The sequence below is a fragment of the Nuphar pumila genome, chromosome 11 (assembly GCF_984573655.1).
Source record: "Nuphar pumila chromosome 11, dmNupPumi1.hap1.1, whole genome shotgun sequence".
NCBI lineage: Eukaryota > Viridiplantae > Streptophyta > Magnoliopsida > Nymphaeales > Nymphaeaceae > Nuphar > Nuphar pumila.
Genome location: NC_143259.1, coordinates 14,988,435 through 15,013,678, shown reverse-complemented (window position 1 = coordinate 15,013,678; position 25,244 = coordinate 14,988,435). Strand labels below are relative to the sequence as shown.

Below are 25,244 nucleotides of genomic sequence, written 5' to 3'. Positions count from 1 at the left end.
AAGCTAGGATCGAGGAGCTCATGCTTCGGTTTATGAGATACCTATACGCTAAGTTGTGTAGACTTGAGCTACGATGTTTCCAACTATGACCCTATAGTGATTTTTATGTCTTCAACATATTATACTTGTTAGAATTGAAATGCTTTTCTACTATACCAGAAATGGTTCTGACCCCATTTTATGGGGATACACGTATTGAACCTATGATGTGATATACGAAGCAGGGCAACATCAAGATTCAAGGTTTTTCCAGACTTTGTTGAACATTTTGTTTACAAATCTAATGTCTAGTATTACTTTACTAAGCGGTACTGTTTATAATAAATAACTCATTTTAGTTTGGTTAAATAAAATATTTTAGTGGACAATGAGTGATTGGCCACATGCCTGTGACTTGCCCGACATCTTCTAAAATCGATGACTAATTATCGTCTATTTTTGTTGTTAAAGATTTTTATAAATTTTGCTATAAAGAAAAAAAAATTCATGAAAGGCGTTACACTTCTCTTCTCACGTACAAAGGGATTGGGGTTTTATGGCAAAAACATTATCTTTAAGTTAAAAGATGTGTAGTGGCTAAAAAAGTAGCCATGCATTTTCAACAATACCATTTTTTTAAGGGTATTTTAGTTATTTTTATAAGGTTGTATAGTTGAAATCTCCTTGTGTATTATTTTGTTCAATCCATGAATGTGTTTTGCATGATTTAATAGGAATTAATTTTTAAACCATGTTTTTTTTATTAAAAAATATTTTTTATGACAATTTTTTGAAGCATTGATGGTCACGATCTTTGGGCTGCTAGAAAAACCCACTCATTTGTCAAATAAAACAGACAGTAGATGGGGATGGTAGTGGACCGGGGTGGGGGTGGGGATTAGGTCCACGTAGGGTAGGGCAAGGCCCCATTTTTTCCCAATCCACTACCATCCTACTGGTAGATTGGAAGAATTTTTTTTTCAATTTGCAAAGCCGAATAATTATAGCAAATATACATGAATGAGGTATCAAACATTAACAAATTTTTTTTTTTTGGTGTTTTTCATAAAAACAAACGTCACCATGAAAATCATACACTTTATTTTTTTATTTTTTGGTGTTTTCATGTGCTCTACTAGTGATCTAAAATAAAGAAAGAATCACAGGTCAGAAATTTAACGGATTTTAAAAAGTGCCATGTTAAAGCGGCGATACTTTCAAAAACGTGTGTACGAGTATTTGGGGCCGTGGGGAAGCGCGTTTCCCGTGGAGGCCATAATGGCGATCTCACAAAGCTTACCTGAGCGCGTACCTCACGGCACGGTTCCTCTGAGTTATAAAAGTCAAAAACAGTAGGAAGACCCTCACACGGAGAAAATTTCAGATTAATTAAATCAATAAATTTATTTTAGGGATTTCTTTGGCCTCAAGTAACAGAGAAAGCGACGGCCGTTAGACCTTCTTAACGGCGTCTGCGTTCTCTCGTTTCCCTCTCAGGCGACCCTCGCTTCTCTCTCCTAGGGTCTCTCCCTCCCTCTCTTTCTCTTTCTGAGGAACAGGAAGGAAATTAAAGCAGCAGAGAGGAAAATGAAGATGGATATCCAACTATCGTCGTCCATTCATCGCTTCGGGTAAAATTTTCGTTAGTTTTTCCCCCTTTCTGTGATTTTTTTAGCTTTTTCCGAGGAATTAATACGTATTTTTTTCTTTTATGAGGAATTAAAGTGTTTTTTCTTCTTTTCTCAGCACGAAATTAGTTTTTCGGAAATTTTCCTTTTTTGTTAATTTTTGTGTCCAGTTTGAGGAAATCCTCTGTAAAATTCGTTTTGCATATATTGAAACGTAATTTGTCGACTTGCTTATCTGAAAATCGTCTGATCTTGTTAATTTTTGTCGTTTTATTTGTTGATCATGTCGCAGATGGTTTTGATTTCGCTCGGATTTATCGTTTGAGTGTGATTATCGTGATCGGCTTCAAGTTTTCTCTCTTTTGCACGATTCTTTGTTAGGGTTTCATGTTTGTTTGATTGTTCTTTTCTATGTATGTGTTGATCTTTTTCTTCAACTTTGTTTCTTGATTCTGTATTTGGATCTCAGTAGTATGGTGGATTGAAGAATTTTGTAGTTATGATTGAGAGTTTGGGGTAATCGGTTCTTTCTTTTCCGTTGCTTTTGGTTTGGCCTCTTTTGTGGACAAGCCATATTGATCTTTGCTTTGATAAATCTGTAGCATGTAACCACAATAATATATCGGTAAAGGTTACTCTTTAGATTCTTGAATTGGAAATTTGATTAAATGCATATTGTAATAATCAACTGTTTTCTTTTTCAATTTTGGACCTATGCAACATGGACACTTCTACAAGGCAATCGTACCAGTTTCGTACCCATACTGGTAGTCGGTATTCCTGGGTTATGGGTCAATTGGATTTCAAACTTAACTTGACTCATTTGATCCATTTTGTGACCCAACCAATCTGTGTTCAATATCAGAAGTGTCTGCCATTAATTGTATATTATTGATCATTGTTTTGTTAGTTAACTACATGCCTTTGATGTGCTCTAGGCTCTACATCACAAAAACACGAAATTGAATTACATCTACAGTATAAATTTGAGTTGGTGCTTCCAAATAGTTTAAAAAATGGGACATTTTTCCATTATTTAATTGATAAAAAGTATTTTTAATATTTTCATATATATATAAATATATTTATTTGTGGAAGATTATTGGAACTATTAAAAACTTAAAAAATACTAAAATATTGTGTGCACTTGTCAATGGCATGCCACTATACAGAAGGCAAAAAAATGGCATGTCCCCATGGCATAGTTTAAACTTTTAGTTCGTAGTTGACAGTCTATAACTTAAAGTATTTTGCAAAATTTACCATAATTGTTCATTTTTGCATGTCTGTGTAGGTTAAGTATTTGGTGTGAATGTGCATACTGCATACAGGATCAATGAGTTGAAACTCATAGGTGGAAGTTCTTTTGACTAAATCTGACCCTATAGATGTGTTCAACATAGTCAATTTATTAGGGATCAACCCTTGGATTGTGTTTTTTCGGCAAAAAAATACCTCTTTTAAAGTCATAAAACTTTAGTGCATTTACATCTGTTAATTTTTGAATCACCAAAAAGACCTGTACCTACATAGGATTTCAATGAGTCAAAAGTCGATCCCCACCAAACAGACCATGTAGATCACATCCGTAAGGTTGGATTCACTTAAAAAAGCACAAGCAATAAGATATTACTCGTTTCAACTCATTGCTACTGTAAGCTCATCCACACGAGAGACTTATCCTATATATACACACACACACACACTAGAGAGAGAGAGAGAGAGAGAGAGAGAGAGAGAGAGAGAGAGAGAGAGAGAGAGAGAGAGAGAGAGAGAGAGAGAGAGAGAGAGAGATGTGGGTAAATGTTCGATGCTAATGAATGTATAATAGGTGCAAGTCATATTGACTCAATCTAACTACATAATTTTAGCCAATTTTTTTGTGGTGGCCAATCAAAGGTTACTTGATAAGATGGAGCTTTAATGGCATGATGTATTGTAGCTTTAATGTCATATTTGTGTGGGGACATGGTTGTATACACACATAGATGTTGTATGTGTGTGAAGTGCATGTATAAAACAAAAATTGCAAATCACTATAATTAGGAACGTCAAAGAATGAAACTAAGTTAAAATTGAAATATAATGTAATTGATGTCAAATTAAAAAAAGGAACTCAAGTGAATATAAAATAAGTAAATAAGTTCATAAAAGAAAATAGATAAATTTAATGACAATGTTGACTTTGTGAAATTGGTTTGACCATGTCCATGAATTGTCATATGGTGTCCATGAAGCGTCTGAGTGTCGTGTTGTGTCGAATGGGATACACATGCTAAGTCTTTGTGTGACATAGGCTGTATGAATGTGACAAGTTTATGTTGGATGACCTTGGATTACTGCTCTTAGGTTTATATTGGATGACCTTGGATTACTGCTCTTTGCATTTGCTTAAACATGCCACTTTACTTGACTTAGACCTGAACCCTATATATGCTAAGTGTTTGTGTGACATAGGCTGTATGAATGTGAAAGGTTTATGTTAGATGACCTTGGATTATTGCTCTTAGCATTTGCTTAAGCAAGCCTCTTTACTGGACTCGGACCTAAACCCTATATCTGAATCAATGTGGTACGTATCGTACGATATGGTACAATACATATCGTTACTATGAGGAATATCGATATTATACATGCCTATATTGTACGATATAGGGTGGGCACACTTAAAAACTGGTTGAATTGTAAATTTTCAGTTTTGGGTTTTAAAGACCTCTTGAGGGCCGACTCCCTCATTTGTGTAGAAGCCATTAGAGTGGTTTTCACGCACCCTAGGACTCGTGAGAGCGTTTTGGATGTCGATCTGTGCGCAAAGGTGAAGGTTTTTGCTGTTTGCTAAAGTAAAAGTGCATTTTCACTATTTTTTCACTCAAGAAAGTGGGTTAAGGTAAAAAAATATTTATTATAAGTAAAATTACAAAGATACTGATGTAGGGCAGGACCCGATTGGATCCATCGTGCCACCCGATCCACCACAAAGGGCAGACGATCAGACCCACGTGTCCGATCCCATCGCAGGTACGGAGCCATGACGCAGGGATGTACCCTTGCGCACCTACTCCAGGCGTGGTCCAGTTCGAACATCATAGAGCCAACAACCGATTGAAGCCGACCCGGATTGCGATTTGGGTCCAAGGCTGGACCCGTGACTCGGGTCCAACAACAGTCTTTAAAAAACCCTCTCTTAGGGTTTCGTGGGACACAAATTATAGATTTCTCTGGCATCCGCCTTATTGTTCAACAATTTCCTTTCTTTGCCTTTACCCATTGTTTTATTCCTTATTGCATTTGTTTACGTACTTTATCATTCAGCCTATTGCCTTTTGTTTATTGAATCCATTATTGCAAATAAAAGAAAACAGGCCCACTGATTTTCAGTGGGTATTCCTCTCCATTTTTGGGCATCGTTCGACCTTAAAAGTTGGGTCATTACAATCAGTCGACTGGTGTCATGCTGCCAGCATCTCCACTGCATCAGAGTGGTATCAGAGCCAGCGCCTTTCCCCTTGTTCGCAAGATGGCTTCGGAGGTGAGGGACGATCCGGCAACGGTGATCGAGCAGGAGGATGCTGACAATGCAGATCCGATGTTGCGGATGATGGAAATGATGACGAAGATGCAAGAGAACATGTTGCGTATCAGCCGGGACGTGACCGGAATATCACGACGACTTGATGGGGTTGAAAATAGGGTTGCGAGGATCGAATCACCGACGACGACACCTATGCCTTCTACACAACGAATGGATCCGATTAGGGTCGGCAACACTGTCGTCCTTGTTGAAGCGGTGGCTGACGATCTAACCCAACCAACTGTTCAGATTGCCGCACCACCAGAAAACGTAAGGAGGGAGCTGCGCAGGTACGCCGACCTCGTGTTTCCCCACCCCGAGGTACCGATGATGCCCTGTGGCGAGGTAACCACTCGGTTGGGGGAAGAGGGGGGTCCCAATGGCAATCTGGGTGCGCCTGCCTAGCACCGACCCACTCAGCAGGGGCTGCAGGTCAGGCACGACACGCGTGGCTCGAGCATGATGCCGGACCAGACTGAAGCGAGGCTCCCCAACCGCAGTTTGGGTGCGCCTGCCAGGCACCGACCCACGCGGCAGGGGCTGCAGGGTGGGCCCGGCCCGGCTGTGCCACCTGGTCAGGCAGCCGATGCACCAGACTTAGCCCGGGCTGGGGAGGGTATGTCGACCTTCCCAACACCTGCGCGCGGGGGTAATATCGCAACCCACCCGCAGGTTCGGGGGGCTGATTTTGCTTGGATTGGGCCTGACCTCTCAGGGTCTGGTCAAGATCCTATGTTAATTGGGTCCAGACCCGGTTATCGAGGACCACCCTTTGGGTTTTCGGGAGCGGGTCCGGGTCTCACACCCTCCTATCCAGCCTACCCAGTTGGGTTCGGTTCGCAGTTTCCTACGAATCCGACCGAACCTGTTAATTTTGAACCCAAAAATGGATCCTATACCGACCCAAACTTGTATCGGATCCGGGCGGAGCTGCAGTTTGATTTTAAGCCGGGTCAAAACCAGACCCATAATCGTATAGATCGTGGATTGAGTTCCAACCACACCTTTTACCCCCACAACTCAATTCCCGATCCAACCTATGCAAATCTGGGTCCGACAAATAGTTTAGGATTAGGCCCGATCCATATCCAGTCGGGCGAATCATCTCAGTTCTATACCAACCCAACTAGATACCCGAACCCAAACCAACCCATTAATCCATTACCGATCCAAACCCAGGTCCAACACCCTTGTCATAATCCAAACCCGTTTTACCTCGTTCCTACCCACGTAGAGCCCGAGGTCCAACAAACCCGTTCACCTTTAGTAGGACCCCCTTACATCTCGATGCAACAGCGCCAGCCACAGATGGCCCCCACCCGCGGGATAGCCAGGCTGTGGCAGATTCAACAGGGACCGGCGCGACCTGAGCGTCGACCACCCATCGGTGGAGTTCGACAGCATCCAGGCGAGCAGTACCGCACAAAGGGCGATGAAGCAGTACGGGACGATGACATTTTCTGGAATGAGTATCCTGCAGGAATGGTTGTGGCTCGTCAGTAGAGAGCACTGGAGCACCCCTCCACTTATGGGGTGAAGCTGGATCTTCCGGAGTTTGCGGGGTGGTTCGATGCGGAGCAGTTTTTCGACTGGTCTTATGCCGTGCAGTTCTTTTTCGACTACCACACAGTCGCTGAGCACCGTTGTGTCTCCCTAGCGTCTACTCGGCTGAGAGGCTTAACACAGACATGGTGGGTGGAGTTGCAGCGATCGAGAGAGTGGCAGAGACTCGAGCACGTACAGTTGTGGGAGGAGATGCAGAGATTGATGCCGTCAAAATTCGTGCCTTCAGATCACGCTGAGAGAGCCTAAAAGGAGTACCTGACCCTGCGTCAAGGCACCCGAACTGTGGCAGAATACACTGCGGAGTTTCATCGTCTTTCCCTGCGTGTGCAGATCGAGGAAACCGCCCGCCAGCATGTCACGAGGTACATTTCTGGTCTCCGTCCTGTTATCTCTGATGATTTTAGTTGTATCACTGTTGAGTCATTAGATCAGTCTAGCAGTTATGCCATGAATGTCGAGGAAAAGCTGAAAAGGAGGCAGAAATATAGGACCTCCCGTAGTGAACCATCCAGTCGATCTAAGTCGAGTTTCTCAACCAGGGGAGCAAGCTCCCCTAGAAAGGAGGACTCAAAGCCTAGAGCAGATCCTAACAAACTTGACCAGCCAGGACCAGCCTTCCATACCCGGTCTAAAGCCAAACCTAGTGAGTCGACCATTCGTTGTTTTAGGTGTCAGGAGTTAGGACATGTTGCATCTAAGTGTCCCACCGTGAGCAAGAACACCCATCTTGTTGAAGGTATTGTGGAGTCAGCATCCGAAAGTGAGAGTGAGTCTTTGGTCGAGGATGAGGATGAGAGGAAAATCGTAGAGTTCGACGACAACGTCAAAAATTTATTGTCCATTCGTCATGTTCTGACTGCACCCCGCGAGTCGACCCCTGCGAAATGGTTGCGGAACAACATTTTTAGAACTAGGTGCAACAGTGAGGGTTACGCGTGTGACGTTATTATCGACACCGGTGCTTGTGAGAATATGGTGTCCGAGGGCGTTGTTTCTACCTTGAACCTGAACATCGAGAAATTGTCTCAACCATACAAGATGACGTGGTTCAAGAAAGGGAACGAGGTTCCCATCACCCAACGTTGTTTAGTTTGATTCTCTATGAGGGAGCATTACCACGACGAGGTATGGTGTGATGTAGCCCCCATGAGTGCGTGTCACATTCTTTTGGGTCGTCCTTGACAGTTTGATCGCAAAACCATTCACGATGGGCGCAAGAACACATATTCTTTCCTTTTTAAGGGTCATAAGATTGTCCTTCTCCCTATCAAGGGGACCGATTTTCCCACCGTGGATAAGCTTGAGCGGGTTCCCAGGCTCGCGAGCCTCTCGTACCGGCCTTCTTTGGACCATTGTCAGGAAGTTGGCTATTGTTATGCCCTTGTGGCAAAGTCGTTGATGAGCTCGTTTGAGACCATTCCTGCGGACGTTTCCCCTCTTACAGAGGAGTTTCACGACATTATGCTAGATGACTTGCCTGATGGATTACCTTCGACGAGGGTAGTCCAACACGCCATTGATTTTGTGCCGGGATCGAGTCTCCCCAACCTCCTCGCCTATCGCATGAACCCTTCTGAGCATGCCGAGTTATTGAGGCAGGTTCAGGAGTTACTGAAAAAGGGGTTTATTCGCGAGAGCGTTAGCCCTTGTGCATTACCCGCCCTGCTCACTCCTAAGAAAGATGGGTCCATGCGTATGCGTGTTGATAGTCGTGCGATCAATCACATCACGATCAAATACCGTTTTCCCATTCCCCGTCTGGATGATATGTTTGATATGTTATCTGGTGCTTCCATTTTCTCCAAAATCGATCTAAAAAGCGGGCATCACCAGATTCGTATACGAGAGGGGGATGAGTGAAAAATGGCATTCAAGACACGTGATGGGCTATATGAGTGGTTAGTCATGCCGTTTGGGTTATCCAATGCTCAAGTACTTTCATGAACATGATGATCCAAGTGTTGCGTCCGTATATAGGAAAGTTTGTCGTTGTCTATTTTGATGATATTTTGATTTATAGTTCGTTTTTGTCCGATCACTTGAGTCACCTGCGTCAGGTCTTAGAAATTTTGAGGAGAGAGAACCTGTATGTCAATGCGAAAAAGTGTGAGCTTATGACATCTAGTGTCGTGTTCTTAGGTTTTATTGTGTCATCTGAAGGAGTTAAGGCAGATCCCGCAAAAGTTCGTGCGATTGTCGATTGGCCTACCCCAAAGACTATAGGAGAGATCCGTAGTTTTCACGGGTTAGCTACTTTTTACCGACGTTTCGTGAGAAACTTTAGCACCCTCATGGCCCCTATCACAGAGTGCCTAAAGGGTACTAGTTTCCATTGGACGCCTGCTGCTGAAAAAACTTTTACGATCATCAAAGAAAGGATGACTAGTGCTCCTATCCTAGCTCTCCCTGATTTCAATGTAGTCTTTGAGGTTGAGTGCGATGCCTCTAAAGTGGGAATTGGCGCCGTCCTGAGTCAGAACCGCCGACCTGTTGCTTTCTTTAGTGAGAAGTTGACTCAGGCCAGTATTCCACTTATGATGTGGAGTTCTATGCCGTGATACAAGCCCTTCGTCATTGAAGGCATTATCTCATTTATAAGGAGTTTGTCTTGTACACGGATTATGAGGCATTGAAGTACCTAAATAGTCAGAAGAAGCTAAGTGCTCGTCATGCCAAGTGGGTCAGCTTCCTGCAAGAGTACACCTTCACGATTCGTCATCAATTGGGTACTCTGAACAAGGTGGCTGACACTCTTAGTAGGAAAAACAACCTTCTGATGACTATGTCAGTGCATGTTATTGGGTTCGAACAGTGCAAGGAGTTATACCCGATAGACCCTGATTTCCAGCAAGTCTGGGAAGGGTGTATTTCCTCAGATCGCACCATCGACCATCGTTTTAGTATTCATAATGGTTATCTTTTTCGTGGGAACAAGTTATGTGTGCCTAATTTTTTCCTAAGGCTTTAGTTGATTTCTGAGTTACATAAGGGAGGGTTAGTTGGGCATTTTGGACATGATAAGACGTTCGCTCTGTTAGATGAACGATACTTTTGGCCCAAAATGCGCAAAGACGTTGTCAAGTTCATTCAAGGTTGTCATGTGTGTCAAATGTCTAAGGGCCATCGTCAGAATAGTGGTCTGAATACTCCGTTACCCATCCCTGAGCGACCGTGGGAGCATGTATCCATGGACTTTATAGTGGGCCTTCTCAGAACTCCACGTTGTTTTGATTCAATTCTAGTCGTTGTTGACCGGTTCTCCAAAATGGCTATTTTCGTCCCGTGTAAACGAACCACTGACGCCTCATTAATAGCTTCCTACTACTTCAAGGACGTCGTTCGTTTCCATGGGTTACCTCGCACGATCACCTCCGATCGTGACACGCGCTTTATGAGCAATTTTTGGAAATCACTATGGGCTTTATTGAAGACCAAGCTTCAGTTCAGTAGTGCATATCACCCTCAAACAAATGGCCAAACCGAAGTTGTCAACCACACCTTAGGAAACCTGTTACGGAGTCTAGTTGGGGAGAATGTCAAAACTTGGGACTTCGTATTGCCTCAAGCCGAATTCGCATATAACAATTCCATTAACCGGTTGACAGGAAAATCCCCGTTCCAAGTGGTTTATGGTCGGTCACCCACCCATATCGTTGACCTAGCCCCTGTGTCCGATATCCCAGACCCGGCCCCAAACACATTTGATGCCATAGAATATATGCGTGATGTCCAGTTTTGTAGATCAAAGTCGCCACGATGTCCAGTTTCAAGTCGGTTAGCTAGGTTGGGTTTACTTGCGTCCCGAGCGTTTTCCCGTAGGCACCTATGGCAAGTTGAGTCCTAAAAAGTATGGACCTTTTAAGGTCCTACGACGATTGGGTTTGAATGCCTACCTCCTTGAGTTGCCCGACGATTGGCATATTTCGCCTATTTTCAACGTGTCTGATCTATATGCTTACTGTGGAGACAAGTCGTTAGAGCCGACTTCTTCCCAACCAGGGGAGAATGATGCAGGGCAAGACCCGATTGGATCCATCGTGCCACCCGATCCACCACAAAGGGCAGACGATCGGACCCACGTGTCCGATCCCATCGCAGGTACGGAGCCACAACGCAGGGATGTACCCTTGCGCACCTACTCCAGGCGTGGTCCAGTTCGAACATCATAGAGCCAATAGCCGATTGAAGCCGACCCGGATTGCGATTTGGGTCCAAACCCGTGACTCGGGTCCAGCATCAGTCTTTAAAAAACCCTCTCTTAGGGTTTCGTGGGACACAGATTATAGATTTCTCTGGCAGCAGCCTTATTGTTCAGTAGTTTCCTTTCTTTGCCTTTACCCATTGTTTTATTCCTTATTGCATTTGTTTACATACTTTATCATTCAGCCTACTGCCTTTTGTTTATTGAATCCATTATTGCAAATAAAAGAAAACAGGCCCACTGATTTCCAGTGGGTATTCCTCCATTTGTGGGCATCGTTCGACCTTAAAAGTTGGGTCATTACAATCAGTCGACTGGTGTCATGCTGCCAGCATCTCCACTGCATCAGATACCCTTCAAAAAATTTCTGCCTTAGGGGGTGCTGCCCCTGAATCCGCAAAAATTAGATATTTATGTCAAGGTATAAATCAGGCTCCACACTCCAACAAAGATGGCATCATATGATCCAGCATGACAATGGGGCACTCAAGTAATGAGTGAAACCGATTGAAAATTGAGTGCAACTATTGCCATAGTATTTTTGTTTATGTAATATTAAAGTATGAGTCTTGTGGCATGTTCCTAATTGCAAGATATTTAATATTTTTGCATTGTTCTTGTGAGGTAATTGATGTTTGACGATGTCTTATGCAGCTCATAGAGACATAAATGCTTCATATGTGATTTTATGGTTGTATTTTGTATAATTTATCATTGTTTCATGTGTTATGATTTTTTTAGATTTTTGGTTAGTTTTTTTTTTTATTAAAAATTATGATTTTTACGATATGATACATATCTTATTTTGGGGGTAACGATATGATACAACCTTGATCTGAATTGCTCACAACTCTGAACTTTTGGAGAGCCTTTGGATGGAAATCTAGAGAGAGAAGCACATGAACATCCACCAATTTCCTTTTTACCACCAACAAGCATGTGCTGATCTGGGTGTTCTACCCCAAAAATATGGTTTATATGAAAATATTAGAGACAAAAAGTTGAAATATGTTTTTTTAATCAATAATATGTAAAACATTATTAAAAATAATTGTTAACATCACCATGTTAACATAGTTTAAACTTTAAATAGGAAATATTTTGTCAATATTTGTGGTTATGCCAAAAGGAAGGCAACGTTGAAAATATATGAAACAATAAAAGGCACGATTTCAAAACCCCCTAAGGGGCTAATTGAATAACCCATTTCCATTTAACAAAAAAAAATCAGCACTCAAATCTCCAAAAGGAGTCCATAATCATCAAAGCTTGAAACTTTCCATAATTCAAACAGCATTGAAGCAACAAAAGCAGAGAACTCCAAATGTAGATGTAACATGTACAATATGCACGAATGATGGGAGCATACGAATATTGGAAAAATCAGAAGACATGAGGACACTGATTTTTTTGGTGTTTTAGTCAATAAAAAACTATGAAATAACTATAAAATTTCTAAAACCATATATGAGAGACAAAGCATACCTTTGAAATACTATATTCCCCGATTGTGTTTGTAAAACTGTCAAGCCCTATGTGTGGAACCTTGAATCTGAAGCCTGTGAGGTGGGAAATCACTGCGAAATATCTTTGCTAAAGCACATGGAATGAGATATGTTGATCAATAAGATATGTTTAGAGGAAGGAAAGGTTCTAAATTTATTCTAAATCATATAAGTGCAACTTTTGATTTCCTTCCATTGCATCATTATTGATGAGAGAGACGTTATGCATGGAGCTGGCCAACCCCATGCAGATTTTTTTTATGGCCAATGAAAAGGAGAGGAGTAATTTATTGAGATATTTTACGAGGGGAAGAGAGAGATTCCGTTTCCTATTGAGAGAGATATTTTTTTGGATAGTAAATCATTTTTGAGTTATTTGAAGTATTTTAAGAAAGAGGGAGGAGAGAAAAAGAGGTGGTTCTCACCAGTTCCCTGTCTTATGATGATTATTATTGTGATTTTATTATAACAATAAGAAGAAGAGTTATAAATGGAAGCTCAAGAGCTTTTGAAAAAATTATGATATGTCATGTAAGACTTTTTTTTCAAGCTATATAGAGAAAATAGCCAAACAAACTTTTAATTACATTGTCAGAACATATGGCAAGAATGTCATTTTTAAAAAGGTATTGAAGCATCTAATTTTTACTATCTATTACCCTTGCTTTTGCTTTTATAAAATTAGGATATATATATATATATATATATATATATATATATATATATATATATATATATATATAGAGAGAGAGAGAGAGAGAGAGAGAGAGAGAGAGAGAGAGAGAGAGAGAGAGAGAGAGAGAGAGTCACATCTGTGCAGATTGGATTCTTTGGACCATCACTTATATCAACGAGCTCATGGACATGTCAAAAGACGACTTTTAGGGTGTGTTTGATGGCTGGATAAGTTTCTCACTATGGTAAAACTTATCCGGGGAAAAGTCACATGGTCCCCCATGCAATTTTTTTCCCTGTTTTTTTTTGGTATATTCACCCACATGCATTTGATAGTGCGTGTGGGCCCCACTGAAAACCAAATGGTTTTCCTTGGGAAGAATTTATCCCGCTCTATCAAACATGTCCTTAGTGGCAGTTAGAATTGCGGCTAAAAATCGAGGAACAGGTTAGAACCACTGCTAAAAGTCATTTTGTATGTATCTTTTTAATTGTTCAGCCTATATTGGGACACTGCTTGTATTGATGCAGAATCACTGCTAAACGGGTGTTTTCTAGTAAAAAAAATGGGTTGAACACATCTATATGGTCAGATTGAGTTGATGCAACTTGCATCTATGATTTTCCAACTAGATTGTACATACTATAGGCAGTCACATATATATATATATGGAAACTTTTGTGTTGCTCCCTTTGTACTAGTGTCGTACCCTGTCTATGTGACATAGTTTTGGATGTATGATTGATATAATGAGAAAAATATGAACTTAAAGTTGGTTCATGTCACTCTTGTATATTGTTGATGCTTTTAGATGCCAATATAATTGTATTTTCATGTGCATGACTTAAAGTCTGTTTCTAATGGCATGTATCACAGTATTAATTTTCCATGTTCTCTTTGTTGTCAGGGTGTTCACTAGTAATTCCCGAATGTGGTACAGTTTATAACTGTAAATACTTGCATAGCATCATACTTATTTTGTTGCTAGTGGATCTGGTGATTGGTTACTTAGCATTTATAAATAGAAATGGAAGTGAAGAACGCAAGGGCATCGGCTGATGGCAAAAGTGTTTTAGTTGATTTGAAGAGAAAGCGTGCCGCTCATTGTGGAGCTTATTTTACCACTGGTGCATGCACACTCCCGCCCTATACTAAACTAAATCAATCTCCCAATAAACGCTACATAAAGGCCACATCGAAAGGCTACAGTGGTTGCTGCAGATGTTGCTCTGGAAAGGCACTGCTAAGAAATTATTCGAATTTTATGAAAAGTGGATCACCCCAACGTGTCATGTATTACCAAAATGGAGAATGGGATGACATGCCGATGGATGATATTTGTGTCTTCAAGGAAGCTTTCAAAGCTAAACAATCTGCCATAGAAGTGGTGTTTCAAGGTCACTGCACCTTGGTAGATTTTTCGCATATGGCTATGATCAATCTAGAAACTGGATTTAAGCGACCAATTGCATGGATTGATGAATCTCGCGCGTGTTTCTTTCCCGAACTATGTTCTGAAAGCAATGATGAGCATGCGAGTTATTATTCAGATGTAAGGAAAGAGGAACTTCCAGAACCTAATGGAACACGTGAAATTCAGGTACAATGTAATGTTAATATTAGTAGAACTAATAGTTCAAGGACAGAAGATTGTGGAATAGGCATTGGTCAAGCCAAAGTTTTTTGTTTCGAAGGGAAACCTAAGGGTGATAAAGAGACAGACCATGAAGCCATCTCTGGTGGAAATGCATGGGTAGAAACTGAAGAAACTACAGATGAAAGCAGACGATTTGAACTTGCAACCAGGAAGTCAATATCATCATCCTGTGAAGTCAGCAAATATGTCTCTCAGACTCCTGACTTAAAGCTAATGGATGAGAAATTGGTTAGATTGTCAGCCAATGACGGTAAATACAATGCAATCAAGGCTATTTTCCTTGCAGGATTTGGCACATTTATCAGTGAAAGGAACATCATAGGGATCCATCACAATTCACCTACAAACAACTTTACAAAAACTATACTTCGGTCATTTGAAAATCAGATTGAAATTACAAAAATACATCATGGGGATTCAAATGTTCGTTATGCTTGGTTTCCCTCTTCTAAAGCAGTATTGGAGGTCATGTTGCATGGATTTGGACATATAGAACTTCCTAGGTGTGGAGTGGCTCATGGCATTGGGGTTCATCTTCTACCAGCAGATCGCTCACCTATCAGGTCAATAACTTTATGTGTGTGGTTGTCACTTGTTTAATTTTTATTTCGAATTGGTCCATTTGCATTATATTGTCAAATCTGTTGATTCCAGTTCTGTTTCATTTTTCCTTTTTTTTTGCAGTGCTAGTTTTGTTGATGGTGATGAAAATGATACACAGTATATGGTGTTATGTCGTGTAATAATGGGAAATATGGAACAAGTTCCTCTGCATTCTAAACAGTTTCAACCTAGTAACGAGAAATTTGATAGTGGTGTAGATGATATTGAAAAACCAACGTATTACATAATATGGAATTGTCATATGAATACACATATTTACCCAGAATATGTAGTGAGCTTTGTGCTGCCTTCAGGTTCTAAAGGTGATTTTCTCCTATCTTTTGCATTTTCTTATTTGTTAACATCTATAAGGTACCAGTAGGTTTATTCAAGATTGTGTTACTTTAATAGTTGATAGAACATGTAATTGTTGGTTATTTTCTTTAGGCTGTTTTGCTGGGGTAGGAGAAAACCAGCATAAACATGAAATATCACAACTTACAAATTTGACACATCCTCAGAACGAGTTTCAACCAAATCCAGCGACTGTTATTTCGGTAAAATTTTGAGTTACAGTTTCTGTTGGTTTTTTTTCCTACATGATCTTGTCATGATAATGTTAGTTGTAGCTCAGTAAATATTTTCATTGTCTAGGAATTAATGCTCATTTTACATGATTTTTTTCCTGTCATCTGCTTATTAACAATATTCCATAATTTGTGTTAGTGATATTCAATCTTTCTTAACCCTTTATTTCCATTTTATCTCCTTTTTGCTCTCTTTGTAGCTTGCGAGTTCCCAACAAATATCATCTAAGGTCAAGGGTTTTGAGAAGAAGATCTCAGGATTTTCTTTGAGGCCTTCCAAAGCTCCTACATCAGCGTGGATGTCTTTCCCTATGTTATTTGATGTTATATCTGATAAGATTTCTTCTTTGGATAAGGATTTGGTGGATAATTACTACAATGAATTCAAGGTACTTGGAATATATTGTTGTGATGCTTTATTCTGAATAATAAATTGTACTGAAGACTTGCTTTGGTGACTTGCACATATTCTTTTCAAGACCATGAGCATACATACAAATCTGTTCCGAAAACAGTGTTGATACAGTGGTAGAATGGCTTTCGAAATTGCGTTTTAAGTGCATGCATTTGTTGTAATAAGGTCGTTGTGCAGGCTTTACCATAACAATAATTAAAAGTTCATATGATACTTTGTTTTCTCTTGTTTACAATAAGTGGGCTGCCATTTGGTGGTATTGTACAAAGGGTTCACATGTTGAAACACCTAGAAGTGCCATGCCTGCAAGTAGCGAGTACGTATCAATAAAAATAATATATCCTGTTATGTGGTTGTGATTGAAGTACCTAGGCATCATAGCTGATGATGGTTTAGTTTGCTGGGTTTCCTTTTAGGGCATGTTTGGTTAGCCCAGAGTTACCGGAAGCTTCTTAGGTAGGTGGGAAGCGCGCTTCCCAAAAACTCGCTTCGGAAGCGCGATACTCCTCGCTTCCCAAACTTCATGGGAATCTCGATTCTCCCACACTTTTTCTATGCTTCCCACACACATGGTATATGTTTCCTATATGCTTTTCTCGCGTTCCTTTTCATGTTTTGCATGTATTTCCTCCCATGCTTTCACTCACTTCCCATGTACTTTCTCTAAATTGGTAACCATCAATGTTAGATGTTAACAAAAATTTAACTCTTTTACTGAAAAATCATGAAATATAAGAATAATCAATTTTATTTTAGGTTTTATTTGCTTCTTGTTCTATTCCTATTCAGTTACCATATTGCTTTATTTTTTATTTATATTTCACTTTCAAATTGATAGTTCGCTTCCCGCTTCCTATAAATTTCAAAATGCCTCGCTTCTCGCTTCCCGTATCGTTTCCCGCTTCCGCTTCCTAGTTTGGCAACCTTGGTTTAGCCACCATGAGAATTATCCTCTCACACAAATGAGAGTGATTTTCATATTGCTCCATTTTCTCATGTCTAAGCGAATATGAGAAAATGGGGCATGAGGTTCTTTTTGTCATTTCCTTTGCAAATACAAGTCCGATTCTCATTTTCCATGCAAATCGTTCTCTCATCAACCCCCATGTGATTCTGATTCATATGATTCTATTTCTCATTTGGAAATGGACTCCAAAGTGGTGGGGCCAAGCAAACGTGCCCTTAATGTCTTAAGATAGATTATTTAGTCAGTAAAGCCTTGATCAATTCATGTGTATATTCTTCAAATTCTAAACTATTGGTATTTTTCACTGTTTATTGATTGTCTCTAACAAAACTTTTCATTGTTGGCTGGAATGTTAGTGTAAGAAAATAACTCGAGGTGACTTTATTAAGAAGTTGAGATGGATCCTTGGTGACAAGGTGTTGATGTCTACATTGAAGAGTTTTCAGTGCAAGGTAAGTTAGAGAGGCACTTGTGATCTCTTTCTAATACAACTTCCTATATAAAGTTAAGACAGTACTTTCAATGGCTGATTCTTTTGTTGGGCCACACGTTTATACTTTTAGCATAAATCTATTTTCTTCCTGTAAAATATAAGTTGAGGCTTGTTCTTTTTTTTTTCTGATGAGCTATGCTGGACTATCATTTGAACCAAAGTTTTCCTTTGGTTGTTGGTCATGTATTCTAATGGTTTTAGTTCTGTTATAAAAAAGCAACTTAGTATGGTGCATTTTGATTGTAGGAGCCAAGAAAGCTTTGATCACTCATAGTAATAAAATTTTGAGCGACCTGATGAGAAATTCTATGAATCCCTTTATATTCAAATGCATGTCTAGATGCCAAAAACTTGACAAAGTGCTTTTTGTGAACCTAGATTCAGCTCATGGTTGACGAAAATGCATAGCAAGGATTTTAAAAAGTTCGAGCTGCTTTTAATTGAAATGCCTATTTATGGTTTCAAAACATCCTATCTGAGTTTTTAATAGACATTGATAAGGTTTTAAAAAAAATTGATAATAGGTTTCTAAAAATTGATATGACGTTGTGAATAAATATTCTAATATATATTTTCATAACATGTACATGACATAGTTGCCTGTTAGGTACTGTTTGAGCTAAATAGCATGGATTTGTCTCTGTACTTGAAGTTAGATATCAGACCAGACGAGTCTCGCATGTAACCAGTCTAGAGTTACAGTTTGAATATGAAATATTATTTAAAGGAACATTAATATGGCACAAACTCAAAAAGTTAGAGTTTTCTGGAAGTGCTAAATTAACGGCTTCTCAGGACCATTTATCACATCAACAAACTTCAATGATGAAGATGCCAGATTATTGTAAAAACAATAATTTCGACAGGTGAGTGTGTGGCACATGTTAAGTTTGAGAATTCTAAAGAAATGGTGTTGTATAAGTGTTAAAATGTATCTCCCAAAATCGTTGATGTAAATATAAATATATATACTTATATAAATAGAGATACATATACATATAATATATATATGTATATGTATCTCTATATATATAAATATATATATTTATATATATTTTATTTTATTTTTATGTTTACCCGATAAGGGTATTATTGTAATTTCCCCTCTTGCTGTATTTTCCTTTCTTTTTATTTTTTGTATTTTTATTCTTTTTATTTTTTGCATTTTCATAAAAGGTGCATTGGGGGTCCCCCAATAGAGTCGTTGGGGCCCCCCAACGACTCCTTTGGGAGACCCCTTGCACCTCCTCTTTCTTGTATAAATAGGGGTGTTCCCCCCTTGTTTTCCAAAAGCTTGAGGGTCTCAAGCATTTGGTTCTTTCTATAAAATACATGCCATTGTGCATGTTTATTATTTTTACGCTTTTGCGTACTTTGTTCAAGTGTTGTGAGAGTGCCTTCGTGCACATCTTTTCTATATTATTTGTGCTCGTTTGCGTATTGTCTTTTCATAGACAATTTTAACATGGTATTAGAGCAAGGTTGATTATTGAAGATCGTGGGATTCTCCATTTTCGAGTGCCTCAAAAAACGTGCCTTTCGATTTTTGAAGTTTGAAGTGGTGGATATTTCTTCTCAAATATTTTAGAAGAATCTTGTGCAAAGTTGGTGTTGGAAATATTGTGTTGGTACGCTTTTTTCTCTACCTCTTTACTCTCTAATGGGCGAAAAAGAGTCCCATTTTGCTCTTGGTTTCAAATTAAATGGGTCCAACTATCATGCTTGGGCCGGAAATATGGAGGCTCATATAAAAGGGAAAGGCCTATGGGGATATGTACTTGGCACAATTCCGGAACTGGAACCCAAGATTACCGTAGTAAATGGAGGCGAAATCAAGATTCTTGAGGGAGAAGAAAGAACCAAAGCCCTTGAAGAATACTCCAAGAAACACGATGAATGGGAAATGAAGAATTTCAAGATTCTTTCATGGTTTTTCTCATCCGTGGAAACCAAGATTAATGCCAACATTATTAAATTAAAAAAAGCATCGGAAGCTTGACATTATCTTGAAAAAATGTACACCTCAAGGGATCTCTCTCATAAGTATTACCTTCAAAAGAAGGCTATCTCCCTTACTCAAGGTGAAATGACGATTATGGAATACTTTGCCGATCTTTCCTCTATTTGGGATGAGCTTGCAATGCTTGAACCAAAATGGAGTGGAGAGGCAATTGAGCTCCGTCACAAGCAACTTGAAGAAGATCGGTTCTTCAACTTTTTGAATGGGCTAAGGCCCGAATTTGAGCAAATAAGGTCATCTCTTCTCTCCTCTTTTTCCCCCCCTTCTCTTGAAGATGTTCTCACCAAATTAAGTGGTGAAGAGACTCGTATGAATTTATGTAAACAAGGACCAAATGTTCTTGCGGTCCTTTGTAATATTGAAGAAAATAGTGAGGTCAATGCCGTATCCAGACCCGGAAACAATGTAAGAACCTATCGTCCCCCTCACTTTAAATTTCAAAATCAAGGTGAAAATGATGGTCAAAGAGGAAGAAGGGACTATAGCAAAACTATTTGTCATTTTTGTAAAGAACCGGGGCATATCAAACCCGTATGTCCCAAATGGAAGAAACTTCTAGCCATGTCTACCACTGGTGTACCGCAGAAGGATGAGGCATCTTCGAGTGAGACCCTTTTTATAAATCAAATAGTGGAAGCTCTTCAACCTCTCCTCAAGGGATCTACCTCCGGTGCGGCCGTATCCACTTCTTCCTCTCCAGGTAAAATCTCTTGGCTTTTGGACTCCGGTGCATCCTTTCATATGTCCCCAAACATTTTTTCACTTTCCGATTATTCGAAAAATGGTTCCCCATCTTATGTCTCCACTGCTGATGGAACCTCTCTTGAAATTAAAGGAATAGGTAATTTTGAAACTCAAGAATTTTCTATTCCAAAAATCAGATTTATACCTAAACTTAACTTAAATCTCCTTTTTGTTTCTCAACTCACGGACCATGGCTGCGATATTAAATTCTCTTGTGATAAATGCTTAATACAGGATCGCCAGTCCGGGAAATTGATTGGGGAAGGCTTTAGAAGAGGAGATTTATACTATATGGAATATCTTCAAGTTCCAAAAGTTTTGTGTAATGTTGCTCGACATAAAGATATAAATGTGTGGCACAAAAGACTTGGTCATCCTAATATCACCAAGTTATCATATTTACATTTTGCAAAAGACCTATGTAAAAGCTCTTTTTCTTGTAATGACTGCATTCTCGGGAAAATGCGAAGTTTACCTTTTGAGCAAAGAACTATGTTCTCTTCTAAAACTTTCGAAATTGTTCATTCGGATGTTTGGGGACCTGCACCTGTTGTTTCAAAAGGAGGTTTTTCTTATTACATAATATTTGTGGATGATTTTTCCAGATATTCGTGGATATATTTTCTTAAGTTTAAACATGAAGTGTTTTCATGTTTTAAAAATTTTCATTCAATGATTAAGAATCAATTCAACAACATAAAGATTTTTAGAAGTGACTCTGGAGGAGAATATCTCTCCAATCAATTTAAGGTATATCTTGAGGATCACAGAATTATTCACCAAAGGTCTTGTCCTAAAACACCTCAACAGAATGGGTTGGCTGAAAGAAAACATAGGCACATTATTGAGACCACTAGGACCCTTCTTATATCTCAAAATATTCCTAAAAACTTTTGGGCTGAAGCAGCTCTTGCTTCTGTTTATTTGATAAATCGCTTACCATCTAAGATATTAGGAAAAATATCTCTCTTTGAGGTATTACATAAGCTTGAACCTGATTATAATAGGTTAAGAGTCTTTGGATGTAAGTGTTTTATACTTACGGATAAGAATGACAAACTCTCTCCCAAGGCCATTCCTTGTGCCTTTCTTGGTTATTCCGAAACTCAAAAAGGTTTTCGTTGTTATGACCTTAGAGATGATAAGCTATATGTCTCTAGAAATGTAACTTTTTTAGAAAATGAGAGTGGTTTTGAAAAAAATGTTTCTCAACAAGAAAATTTTGATTACTCCTTCTTATTTGACTTATTGTCTAGTAATGATGATATATCTAGTGATGATGAGGTATCATTAAACCATGATGAGGAAAATGATGTAGATATTGGTGAACATAACTCACCCAATGAACAAGAAAATAGAGTTCCAAGTGAGCCAATAACCTACTCTCGTAGAAACCAAGACACCTTTAGAAGTGCTATTGATCAATATAGTGAGCTTTCTCCTATTCTTGACCATAGAAGATCTGAAAGGAATAGAAGACCCCCAACTCGTTTTGTATCTTTTGACTCTTTTTCACCCCGATATAGGGCTTGTCTTAGTGCCATTCACTCTTATTTTGAATCAAGAAATTTTGAAGAAGCTAAAAAATGTATAGAATGGCAAGAAGCCATGCAAAGTGAACTTAATGTTCTTAAAAGGGCAGAAACTTGGGATTTCCAAACTCTACCTATAGGAAAGAAAACTATAGACTGTCGATGGGTCTTTAAAGTTAAAACCAAGAGCGATGGTTCTCTAGAAAGGTATAAAGCTCGCTTAGTTGCAAAAGGGTATGGGCAAGAATATGGAATTGATTACGAAGAAACCTTTGCCCCTGTAGCTCGAATGGTTACCGTTAGGTGTCTTATTACTATTGCATCTATTAAAAATTGGAACATTTTTCAAATGGATGTTAAAAATGCCTTCTTAAATGGTGATCTTAACGAAGAAGTGTATATGGATGCCCCACCAGGCATGATAATTCCTAAAGATAAAATTCTTCGTCTTCGTAAGGCTCTCTATGGTTTAAAGCAGGCCCCCAAAGCCTGGTATGATAGATTTACCAGTGTAATGTTGGAAAATGGGTTTTCCTCATGTTATACTGACACTGCTTTGTTTACTAGAAAATCTAATGCAGGGATTGTAATTTTGTTACTCTACATTGATGACATGTTAATTACAGGTGATGATGTTCAAGGAGTCAAGGGTATTAAGTCCGTCTTGACTTCAAAATTTGAGATGTCAGACTTAGGTTTTCTGACATATTTTATTGGAATTGAGGTTGCATATTCGCAACGTGGTTATTTTCTATCTCAGTCCAAACTTGCCTTCGAGATTATTGACAGGTCAGGTATTTCTGATGACAAAGTATGCGAAACTCCTGAAGTTGTGGGAGCAAAAATGAAGATTGACGACGGTGTTCCTCTAACCGATCCTACTCCTTACAGGCAGTTGGTAGGGTCTTTAATGTATCTTAGCATTACTCGACCCGACTTGTCACATGCTATACACATCGCCAGTCAGTTTCAGCATGCTTCTACAACCATTCATATGAGTGCTGTGCTCCGCATCATTAGATATTTGAAGGGAACGGTAAATAAGGGAGTATTTCTATCCTCTTCCTCTGAATTGAAATTGCTTGCTTATACTGACTCAGATTGGGGAGGTGACCCCTAGTAACCGTCACTCCACCACTGGTTTCTGTGTTTTCTTAGGTGAGTCCTTGATCTCATGGCGATGCAAAAAGCAACAAAAGGTCTCCCTGTCATCCACTGAAGCCGAATATAGAGCAATGGCATCTACCACCATGAAAATTGTATGGATTCGAAGTCTTTTGGAAGATATGGGAGTATTTATCAGAGAACCAACAAAGTTGTGCTGTGACAATAAAAGTGCAATTTATATTGCCAAGAATCACACCTTTCACGAGCGAACAAAGCATATAGAGATGGACTGTCATTATGTCAGAGAAGAATACTTGAAGAAGGTCATTGATCTTCCATACGTAACGTCTGAGTATCAGCTTGCTGACTTCTTCACCAAAGCTCTATGTTCGCCCAGATTTCATTTCCTCCTTGGCAAACTTGCGGTTATCACACCGTAAGTTTGAGGGGGGGTGTTAAAATGTATCTCCTAAATTCATTGATGTAAATATAAATATATATACTTATATAAATAGAGATATATATACATATAATATATATATGTATATGTATCTCTATATATATAAATATATATATTTATATATATTTTATTTTATTTTTATGTTTACCCGATAAGGGTATTATTGTAATTTCCCCTCTTGCGCATATTCCATTTGGAATATGCTGTATTTTTCTTTCTTTTTATTCTTTTTATTTTTTGCATTTTCATAAAAGGTGCATTGGGGGTCCCCCAATAGAGTCGTTGGGGGCCCCCAACGACTCCTTTGGGAGCCCCCTTGCACCTCTTCTTGTATAAATAGGGGTGTTCCCCCCTTGTTTTCCAAAAGCTTGAGAGTCTCAAGCATTTGGTTCTTTCTATAAAATACATGCCATTGTGCATGTTTATTATTTTTACGCTTTTGCGTACTTTGTTCAAGTGTTGTGAGAGTGCCTTCGTGCACATCTTTTCTATATTATTTGTGCTCGTTTGCGTATTTTCTTTTCATAGACAATTTTACAATAAGATCTAAGGATATGATTCCTGGTGAAAGCTTGGGAGGTCACACTTTGTTCTTTGATTCTCTGGACTTTTTGTTTGATATGTTCATGTCTTTTTTTCTCTTTTTTTGTACATTAATTGAATTAAATAGAAAAATGTTCCATTTGTCATCATTCTTTTTTTTTTGCGATTGAACGTTTTCTTGGTTGTTCACAATTCATTCTCTGGTTTTATGCTGTGTTTCTTATTATTCCTGATTTCAGTTACTTATGTTTGCAGTCACCGGGATCAGGAAGCGGTGTAACTAATCACTAATCAGGAAAGCTTCAAGTTGCATGTCGATGGTATCTTGAAGGCTACATGGAAAGGGTGGAGTTAACCCTAATAACAATAATCAAAGGCGTAATTTTTTTATTTAGAGAATTTATGATAACATTGATTATTGATAGTAATAATTGGGACTTGTATGTATGTGGGTATGGTGCTGCTCTATGTAGAATTAGAGAATTTTGGAAACTGTCTACAACGTGGGCTGCCTTCTGCTTTTCTCAAGTCAGTGTGCTCGTCAGCTTTTCCTTCATGATGAAGAGGGGCTGCTACTGATTGTAACATATCTTTAGGTGCTTTTGTGATAAAATGTACATATCTTGTTTTATCACTTGATGGTAAAACTTACATTCGTATTTCATCTGTTGTTTGGCTTGAGGTTAAGATTCTTCTGGGTGGCTTTAGTTATTTATTTTTGTTTGTTATCCTTTGAGATGGTTGAATGGCCTTAGTTACGTCTTTAGCATTTGGTCTCTTTTTGAAGACCTTTTCGTGTAAGAATTTCTGAGTGGTTTAGATGCCTCGGTTGATCCCGGATGTTGGGAAATGTAGGATTCAGCATTTTTTTTCTCCTGAATGACCAGGAAAATCAATGCTGTCCAAGCCATCTTACATTCTATCAGTTTCAAGCTGTGCCATTCATCTGAAGGTGATAGCCGTTGATTTAAAAGGTGATTGGGAGGACCT

General features: G+C 39.1%; 1 protein-coding gene across 1 annotated transcript; it reads left to right on the top strand.

Annotated features, from left to right (window-relative positions):
* Positions 1-1,473: 1,473 nt before the first annotated feature.
* On the top strand, positions 1,474-24,918 carry LOC149822075 (inactive poly [ADP-ribose] polymerase RCD1-like). Its single transcript, XM_089980489.1, has 7 exons — positions 1,474-1,610; positions 14,034-15,346; positions 15,468-15,709; positions 15,834-15,943; positions 16,174-16,362; positions 17,712-17,807; positions 24,510-24,918. The coding sequence occupies exons 2-7, from the start codon at positions 14,154-14,156 to the stop codon at positions 24,543-24,545; spliced, it is 1,866 nt and encodes a 621-aa protein (XP_089836615.1). The 5' UTR covers positions 1,474-1,610; positions 14,034-14,153; the 3' UTR covers positions 24,546-24,918.
* Positions 24,919-25,244: the final 326 nt, after the last annotated feature.